The sequence below is a fragment of the Zosterops lateralis genome (genome assembly GCF_965231275.1).
Source record: "Zosterops lateralis genome assembly, contig: HAP1_HAP1_SCAFFOLD_119, whole genome shotgun sequence".
In the NCBI taxonomy this organism is placed as follows: Eukaryota; Metazoa; Chordata; class Aves; order Passeriformes; family Zosteropidae; genus Zosterops; species Zosterops lateralis.
Genome location: NW_028154561.1, coordinates 22,969 through 32,777, shown reverse-complemented (window position 1 = coordinate 32,777; position 9,809 = coordinate 22,969). Strand labels below are relative to the sequence as shown.

Genomic DNA, 9,809 nt, shown 5'->3' with positions numbered 1-9,809 from the left:
GCCTCCCCAAATTCCATCTCCCCCTCTGAAGGAGTGAACACGGAGCGGGGCGGACCTTGCAGCCGCGCCACTCGCGCCGCTTCTGTGCCTCCTGCGCCCCAGGAGAGCGGGCCGTGCCCGGCGGCGCCAGGGGCCGGGTCAGGGCCGCCAGGAGGCACAGGGAGCTCTCGAAGAGAAGGACAGGCGGCGGTGAGCGGGGAGACAATCAGGCTTCCGCCGCTGGCCGCTCCCGAGCCCCTCCGTCCTTGCCCGCGTAGCCTGCGGCCCGTGGACACCATGGCCGGCGAGATCGAGGATCTGAACAGCCGGGAGGCTCAGACCGTCTGTGACGGCCTGGGACGCTATGAGGACACGCTGCGGGGCGCCGTCCGGGACATCCATGTGGACATCCAGCTGTTCAAGCAGGGGGTAGGCCGGCAGGTGGAGGAGGTGCTGCGCCTCGCCAGCCCCCTGGCACACGCTGTCTCTGAGCTGCAGCAGGAGAACCTGCGCCTGCGGGTACAGCTGGAGCGCCTGTCTCGGCAGGTGGAGGCCCTGGGCCGGTCGGCGGGGCTGCCGCAGGACTGGGTGAACGAGGCGGCCGTGGGGCCCGGCTCGCCGGGGCAAGGTTCGGCCGACGACACATTCTCCAGTCGTGCCAAGCTAGCGGTCGCTGGCCGGAGCCAAGTAAGCGGCCTGGGAGATGGCAGGAGGGAGGGCCAAGGGCATGCATAAGAGGATACTTCACGACTGTTGCCAGACTGCGTTGGCACGGGGTAACGTTTAAGGACACGGAGTTCCTCTTCTGCGACGCGGGGTCAGTGGTAGCTAAACTCGCACAGACGTAGTCAGTCATTCCTCCCAGTGATAAAACTTCCTGCAGTGTAACAGAACGTTGTAACGCGTGGCGCATAGAAACACCACTTAGTGGAAAGCTCATCTGGTACTGAGATGTTTTATGTAATCCTTTTTCAGTGTCTGTCTCTGCGAGAAGAGTTGAGAGTTCCTGTGCAAACCTTGATGCCAGGAGAGTACTACCGGACAGTACGCTGTGATTTGGGCACATAAAACCGGGGTACCAGAGACTTGGCTTTCACAGATGACAGCTTGTTTAGACAGCTTGTTTAGGTCCTCTTGGTTAAGCATGTCTTGAGGGGGTTTTAAGACTGTTGAAGCTTAAAAAACTGGTCTGCGGTCTATGCAGACTTGGAGTTAAAAAGTAAAAGCTTGGAAATTAAATTCACTAGAATTGGGAATGAGCAGAGAGTCTGTATTGCATTCCTGCCCTCTTCATTCCTACTGACCCGTGAATGCGGACATTGGGCTTCCTACCTCTGGGTAAAAGGTAAAGCTGCCGTTTGATACATTGTAGAAACTGCCACTTTTCCCCCCATGTGAAAAAGGTAAACACCATCCATACAATTTATAGACTGCTTCCTTTCTGTTCTGCGGAGCTATCCACGCTTGCTTATATTGCAAGGAATAGGTGTAAGCTGGGTGATACGGAAGGGACAAGGGATTGTTGTTCCTCGTTCCATTTCACGGTCTAGTATACTTCCCAGTATGGAGAATCTCGCGTCAATGTTACGGTAATGTCCAGCTTTAGGTATCCGTGTCCATGTTAAAGCTCAGTATGAGCTTTTGTTTGTGTGAGTACCCTCCTGCTTTGCTTTGAGGGTTCAGGGAAGATCAATTAGGTGCTGATCGTTATTCAGTGCCCTCCCAACAATTTAGGTTGGAGAAGTTCCCAAGTTAGCAGAGCTGACCAAAAGGGAATTTCAGTACTGAGAACTATGGGAGGTGCCGCTACAGCTATACACACCAAATTTGTGCAGTGAAAACATGAATTTGTGGGTCAGGTTCTGATGTGGCTGCACACAAATGGCAAAAGAGCGAGCTTTGGTTGCTGTGCCAGTCACCTGCGTTCTCTGTAATGAACACTGTTCCTTCAGTTGATTCCAGTTTCTGGTTATATGACCAAAACATTTCAAATGGAATAACATAAATGGCACTGTGTATGTTTTCAGAAACACGAATATCTATGGTAAAACTGATGATACTTTTATCTTAGTAAATACTTCTACGTAAGTGTGAGATATGAGAAGCAAATAATACTGACCTGGAAATAGCAGCAAACCAAGACGAGCTCTTTTGCTCCCGAAAAGATTTATCAGTTGAATTCCTTTTTACTGTGTGGTTGATGCAGCATTAATTAGATACTGGAGATTCTGAGCATCTTTGGTATCTGAAGCATTATTTTCTAATATTGCTAGATTTTTTCATGGTAATTTAACTGGGGGGGAAAAAATGAATCCAGGGAGTTCCAAGCATAGTTCAGAAGTAAGGACACAAATCTCCATTTAATTTTAATCTGGGTAGTTTCTGCTATGATGTCCTCGAAAGCTGTTATACAGTGGTCTAAAAGCTGGTTTAGGTGAAATTTTAAATGGCCATTAGCTGTTCTGATTTGGAGGTGAGTCTTCCTGTTGGTTTGATACCAGCCTTCAATTCAGCTCTCTTAACTAGACCAGAATCTTGAGAGCTGCTTCCACAAAGGTGGAAAATAGGAGATATTTGAAGAGTTAGTTTTGAAAATCTGGATCGTGGAGCCATACCTGAGCTACTGAGCACTTACAAAAGAAGAGTTTTGATATCTTTTTTGTTGTTCTTGATCTGATTTTACATTTTGGCAGGAGCTTTGCAAGTTATGATATTTCCGTAGTTTTTGTGATTGAGTGTGATGCCTTTGTTAAGAGGGAGGACTAAAAGTACTTTAAGGGTGTTCTGTTTTAAAACCGTCAGAGAAGTTTCTGTCTGTTGGACAGACGGCTGCAGAGAGTCTGCCTGCAGTGGTCAAAGCTGCAGAGAGAGAGAGATAGCTGGCTATGACCACCTATGAAGGTCTAAACGAGTATTTCCCATTGGCTCCCTGGTGACCCAATGGCACCCAGCAGTTAGTCAGCCTGTGAGTAACTGCATAAGACGTGACTCAGGTGTACATAATGACCTACGTATTTCCAGCAAAGATAAGCTTAGAGAGCTGGAGTTGTTCAGCCTGGAGAAGAGAAGGCTTCAGGGAGACTTCATTGCGACCTTTGAGTACTTTAGGGGGCTTACAAAAAGGGGGGTGAGGGACTTGTTTTTGTACAGGCCGATAGCAACAGGACGAGGGGCAATGGTTTTAAACTGAAAGAGGGTGGGTTAGATTGGTTGTTAGGAAGAAACTGTTCATTCAGAGGGTGGTGAAGCACAGGTTGCCCAGGGAAGTTGTGGATGACCCATCCCTGTCAGTGTTTGAGGCCAGAATGGGCTCCCGAGCAACCCGATCTGATGCGTGGAATCCCTGTGCGTGGCAAGGGGTTGAAACAGGGTGATCTTTACTATCCCTTCTGACCCAAACCTTTCTGTGGATGTACTTCTCCTAGATAAACAGCATTTCTAGAGCCGATGACTTTTATTGTGACCCTTGTGGTAGCTGGTGGTTTTATGAAAGACACTGAATGACTGAAATCTCTCATTTGAGAGAGTAGTATCATTTGTGTCTGTCATCCTTCTAGAAATTGACCTTGTTGTGGACAAAATCTTGAAGACATAACAGACATGCACCTTAGAGGTTCAGCGAGGAAATAAGTGATATTTCTTTTGTTTCTAATCTTGTGATCTGGCGCTTACTTTTTCTGAACGTGTTGAGTTTTTGCCACTGGCTTGCAATAATTGCAGCTTCCGGTTATGGATCTCCAAAGTATAACTTCTTTGCAGCAAAGAAGGAATTCCAGCAGCCCTACAACTATGGAAAGTCTTATCATCCATTACATGGAGATCTGAGCTACACAGAGATTAGTTCTGCAAGCAGGCTTGGATAAGGCATCTGAAATATTAGTGTTCACTTTCTTTTCTTCAACTTGACCAGTTCTTCGTGTTGTTGTCACATGAGTTGTACAAATGAGTGCTTTTTATTATGAAGTACAGATATATGTAGTTATCACTCTGCTATTTATAATCTATGTGACCACCCCTGATAGAAGTGTTGCTAAACACATGGGTTTGTCAGAATCTTGGCATCTCCAAAGTGGATTTTGAAAGTACTTCAGCCTGACACCACTAAATGCACATCAGAATCTGATCCCACTGTTCTGTCAGCACGTGGGCCTTCTTCCCCATCCTCCAGCCTGGTATCAGTTTATCTTTTGGCACCGTTAGCCAAACCATAGCGGTTGGGTTTGCATGAAATAAGGTAATGCAGGACTTGTCATTGCATTAGAAAGCCAGTGCAGTGTGTAGAATGCTGCGTGACCTTTGCAATGACTATGTCGTTTGACGATTTTACTCACCCACACCTCCCCAGCTTATAAAAGTAGATTGATGTTTACAGCCTGCACAGGCATTCTTCACATTCAGGTCATAATGGCTGACATGAATGGCTAAACGGTTCTAACTGTATACCATGGGTAGATTCTAGGGAGCTGCATTAGCTATGCTTTACATTTCAGTTGTGAATATGGGCAATAATTGTTGACTGGGATCTCAATTGCGCTAAATGCAGCAATAAAAGCTTCGAAGTCCTGACTCTGCATGGTTTCTATAACTAGTATTTGTTGTAATTCTCTCAATCCTGGCAGCTAGTGATAACTGAATGTATTCTCACACAGTACCATTTTCTTGATAAATACAAAAGTTTCAAAATAGTTGGGTTTTTTCCAGAATTTAAAACATGTTGATGCAACTACACAATCAATGAGACTTTTTGTGAACTGCGTGTTGGAGAATTTCTCACTACTAATTGTAGCTCCTGCTTCTTGGAAACTTAACTGCAGTAATCATGCATCCGTGAAGCAGTTTTCTTCTTCCTTTAGTTATGCAGCCAAAAATTGCGCAGTTTCTCGTGGTTTAATGTTCCGCTTCAACCCCCCAAAAACCCCCAGCCCAGCCAGCCAAAAAACTGAAACAAAACCCAAAAAACAAAACGGCAACTTCCCACTAAACCCACGAAAAAATTCCTGGCTGATTTTTCTGGAATTATATTGACAGACATTATGAGGAAAATTTATGCTTTTCCCAGGAAAAAAAAGTTATCCTTACAGAAGTTACAGATTATAATATAATATGTAATGTGCTAGGACTGGAATTACTTTGTAATGCTTGTACAATATGTTTTCACAGTGTAATTTCTTTCTGCAGCAAATAGAAAAAAAAAAATGCAGAGCAGTATTCCAGGCAATCTCAATCAATTTCTCCACTGTTACACAAGGTCTTCTGTTTATCACCATCACAGTGGATGGTGATACCTTTATCTAATAAAAGATAACACCTCCTAGGTGCTTGGGGTCTGTTAAGGACAAGTGTGTGAAGATTGATTTAAGTTATGCATTGCCAATGTTTTGTATGCAGCCTTGGCTCCTGGGGTTAGGTAATTGTTCCTTTCTTATTTTGAGGTCACTTGCATGAGGAAGATCTGTTCTTGGCAGGTGTTTCTGGATACTCTTCTCACTTTTGTTGCCGTTTGAAATTTAGTTGCCGTGTCTGTTGTCTGTTCTGACAGAGCGTAGACCTGGATGACCACCAGAAACCTGAGTTTAGAAGAGTGTTTAGTTCTTCCATCATTGAAAATGGGCATCGATCTTCATCATCAGGTAGGAACAGGGCATGAAATGAAGCATCACTGCCTGTAAAGTACACGATCTTGTCAGTCATAGAGCAAATCTCACATTTGGGAAGGGTTAGAATTTGCTGTAGTTTCAGGATGGATATTGTCCTGTGGCGCCGACACTTTATTTCATAATTTCGAGTTTAATGCTAAAACTTTGGCTTTACTGTAAAGCATGTGCTATAATGTTTCATAAATTAGAGGCTATTACTGCTGCATTAACTTGAGACACGAGTGATAAGGCCTGCTATGCTGGGTGCCATTGTAGTCTTGCATCCAAAACATCTTGCAAGTCACCCCTCCACTTCCATCATCCGTCAGCGGAGGAAGGACTTAACCATCTCCAGTTTAGAGAGTCATACAGTGTTTCGAAAAACCATGAAAAGAACAAAAATGCTGCTTCCTTAACAGGGGCAGGAGATTGGGAGCGAGGGCTGCACAGAGGAAGAGAAGCTCACTGAATGCAAATGCTAGTATATTAATGATCTATAGACATTGTTCCTGCTGAGATTCACGTAGAGTAAGTTTGATAGCTGCTAGGATCACTTGCACTAGGGTTGTTTCTGCTACATAGATGGTACAATGTTTCACAGGGGATTAAGTCCAATGATTTGTAAAATGTTGCCTGGACATTGGCTTGTAACTTTGTTACAAATCTGCAAGCAAATTTTCTGCCTCTCTCCCGTTTTTTATTCAGGTCAGGCAAAAGTCACTTGTGAACTGACCTGTTTTCAGATGTCGGAACCTTCTTCCCCTGAAGCCCATGCCCCTGCAGTCACCTTACAGATGCCCCACCTTCCTGTTACTGCAGTAACCAGGACATCTGAGAAGTTTTCAGGAGAGAACATCCGTCCAACAGGAACAACTAATACATCTTCTTGCCTGCTGGGACAGGGCAAGAGCACAAATACAGTGGGAGTGAAGTCTTCCAACCAGCCAGGTAAGAGAGAAAAATAACATGCTGAAGCTGCATCCTGCTTCCTTTCTTCAACTGGTGCTGTGAATATTATTCTGTGACCTAGTGGTAACTATGAAACCTTGCTTTTATGGCTAAATATCCCATTGTGGGACACTCCAGTTTGGAATACTGTGGGTCCTAGCTGGAGCTTTCGGCTGTAATGCCACATCCGCAGACAATTTTTGTGCCTAATGTAGTTGAGTTTTGCGTGAAGCAGATACTGCGGCATACTTACTGAATTCAGTAAGTTACCGAATCTCTTAAACGTGCCCAGCTCTTTTAATGAAATTTGTAGACATTTTTAGTGCTTTGAGACTGGAGGCCCTGTGAGAAGTTAGGCAGCTATTTGGCTAAGAGGTTCCAATAGTCATCTGGAGGAAGGAATGACTGACAGCAGTCTGACACATATAAACACATCAGTGATTGCAGAATCTTAGTTCAATTGAAATTGAGTTTTAAAAAAAATATTTCACATTGAAGCCATTCATCCTTGGCTGTGACACTTACAAATTGGACTTTATATATGGGTCAGAAATTATAGCAGGATACCAGATGGGATTGCTAGCAAGAGATAGGGATTATCTGCAGATGATTCTTTTAATTTTTATCTTACTAAAGCTGAGAATGTAGCAAACACTTCCTTTCTCTTTTTTTGTGCTGATAAAGTGAAGGACTGGAATTCAATTACAATGAAAACAATGGATTCATCTGCCACTAGAGGTGACTGTTCCAATCTGCATGCCCTTATGCAACAAAAATTGGGAGTGATTGCATGCCCTTTAGGGGTTCAGACCTGACCGTGTAGTTTTCATTTTTAAGTAGCTCCAGCTGCTTTGGAACACATTCTGCCACACTTGCTCTTTCTGCATGTCTCTAGCAGCCAGAAAGCCCTGTAAAGCGCTCTTTTGCCCGAGAAAAACAACACTCAGGGGGACTTGTGTAACTTTGCTTGCAGCAGCACCTTGGTGTGTTTTCTGTGTTCTCCAAGTGAAAATAAGCCTGTCCGGAGCCCGTGGTAGCTCCAGCTGCTTTGGAACACATTCTGCCACACTTGCTCTTTCTGCATGTCTCTAGCAGCCAGAAAGCGCTGTAAAGCGCCCTTTTTGCCCGAGAAAAGCAACACTCAGGGGGGTTCTGTAACTTTGCTTGCAGCAGCACCTTGGTGTGTTTTCTGTGTTCTCCAAGTGAAAATAAGCCTGTCCGGAGCCCGTGGTAGCTCCAGCTGCTTTGGAACACATTCTGCCACACTTGCTCTTTCTGCATGTCTCTAGCAGCCAGAAAGCACTGTAAAGCGCTCTTTTCTCGAGAAAAGCAACACTCAGGGGGACTTCTGTAACTTTGCTTGCAGCAGCACCTTGGTGTGTTTTCTGTGTTCTCCAAGTGAAAACAAGCCTGTGGGGAGCCCGTGGTAGCTCCAGCTGCTTTGGAACACATTCTGCCACACTTGCTCTTTCTGCATGTCTCTAGCAGCCAGAAAGCGCTGTAAAGCGCTCTTTTGCCCGAGAAAAGCAACACTCTGGGGGACTTCTGTAACTTTGCTTGCAGCAGCACCTTGGTGTGTTTTCTGTGTTCTCCAAGTGAAAATAAGCCTGTCCGGAGCCCGTGGTAGCTCCAGCTGCTTTGGAACACATTCTGCCACACTTGCTCTTTCTGCATGTCTCTAGCAGCCAGAAAGCGCTGTAAAGCGCCCTTCTTGCCCGAGAAAAGCAACACTCAGAAGGACTTGTGTAACTTTGCTTGCAGCAGCACCTTGGTGTGTTTTCTGTGTTCTCCAAGTGAAAATAAGCCTGTCTGGAGCCCGTGGTAGCTCCAGCTGCTTTGGAACACATTCTGCCACACTTGCTCTTTCTGCGTGTCTCTAGCAGCCAGAAAGCGCTGTAAAGCGCTCTTTTCTCGAGAAAAGCAACACTCAGGGGGACTTCTGTGACTTTGCTTGCAGCAGCACCTTGGTGTGTTTTCTGTGTTCTCCAAGTGAAAATAAGCCTGTCCGGAGCCCGTGGTAGCTCCAGCTGCTTTGGAACACATTCTGCCACACTTGCTCTTTCTGCATGTCTCTAGCAGCCAGAAAGCACTGTAAAGTGCTCTTTTCTCGAGAAAAGCAACACTCAGGGGGACTTCTGTAACTTTGCTTGCAGCATCACCTTGGTGTGTTTTCTGTGTTCTCCAAGTGAAAATAAGCCTGTCCGGAGCCCGTGGTAGCTCCAGCTGCTTTGGAACACATTCTGCCACACTTGCTCTTTCTGCATGTCTCTAGCAGCCAGAAAGCGCTGTAAAGCGCTCTTTTCTCGAGAAAAGCAACACTCAGGGGGACTTCTGTAACTTTGCTTGCAGCAGCACCTTGGTGTGTTTTCTGTGTTCTCCAAGTGAAAACAAGCCTGTCCGGAGCCCGTGGTAGCTCCAGCTGCTTTGGAACACATTCTGCCACACTTGCTCTTTCTGCATGTCTCTAGCAGCCAGAAAGCGCTGTAAAGCGCTCTTTTGCCCGAGAAAAGCAACACTCTGGGGGACTTCTGTAACTTTGCTTGCAGCAGCACCTTGGTGTGTTTTCTGTGTTCTCCAAGTGAAAATAAGCCTGTCCGGAGCCCGTGGTAGCTCCAGCTGCTTTGGAACACATTCTGCCACACTTGCTCTTTCTGCATGTCTCTAGCAGCCAGAAAGCACTGTAAAGCGCTCTTTTCCCCAAAAAAGCAACACTCAGGGGGACTTGTGTAACTTTGCTTGCAGCAGCACCTTGGTGTGTTTTCTGTGTTCTCCAAGTGAAAATAAGCCTGTCCGGAGCCCGTGGTAGCTCCAGCTGCTTTGGAACACATTCTGCCACACTTGCTCTTTCTGCATGTCTCTAGCAGCCAGAAAGCGCTGTAAAGCGCCCTTCTTGCCCGAGAAAAGCAACACTCAGGGGGACTTGTGTAACTTTGCTTGCAGCAGCACCTTGGTGTGTTTTCTGTGTTCTCCAAGTGAAAATAAGCCTGTCTGGAGCCCGTGGTAGCTGCAGCTGCTTTGGAACACATTCTGCCACACTTGCTCTTTCTGCGTGTCTCTAGCAGCCAGAAAGCGCTGTAAAGCGCTCTTTTCTCGAGAAAAGCAACACTCAGGGGGACTTCTGTGACTTTGCTTGCAGCAGCACCTTGGTGTGTTTTCTGTGTTCTCCAAGTGAAAATAAGCCTGTCCGGAGCCCGTGGTAGCTCCAGCTGCTTTGGAACACATTCTGCCACACTTGCTCTTTCTGCA

The 9,809-nt window shown here is 45.9% G+C and overlaps 1 protein-coding gene across 1 annotated transcript; it reads left to right on the top strand.

Moving 5' to 3' along the window:
* Window positions 1-235: 235 nt before the first annotated feature.
* LOC310923586 (smoothelin-like protein 2) lies at window positions 236-6,563 on the top strand (the record flags this gene model as incomplete). Its single annotated transcript, XM_083885535.1, has 3 exons — window positions 236-666; window positions 5,519-5,609; window positions 6,321-6,563. Coding segments are annotated over exons 1-3 (724 nt in total), but the record flags the coding sequence as incomplete, so codon positions are not given.
* Between the last annotated feature and the right edge of the window lie 3,246 nt (window positions 6,564-9,809).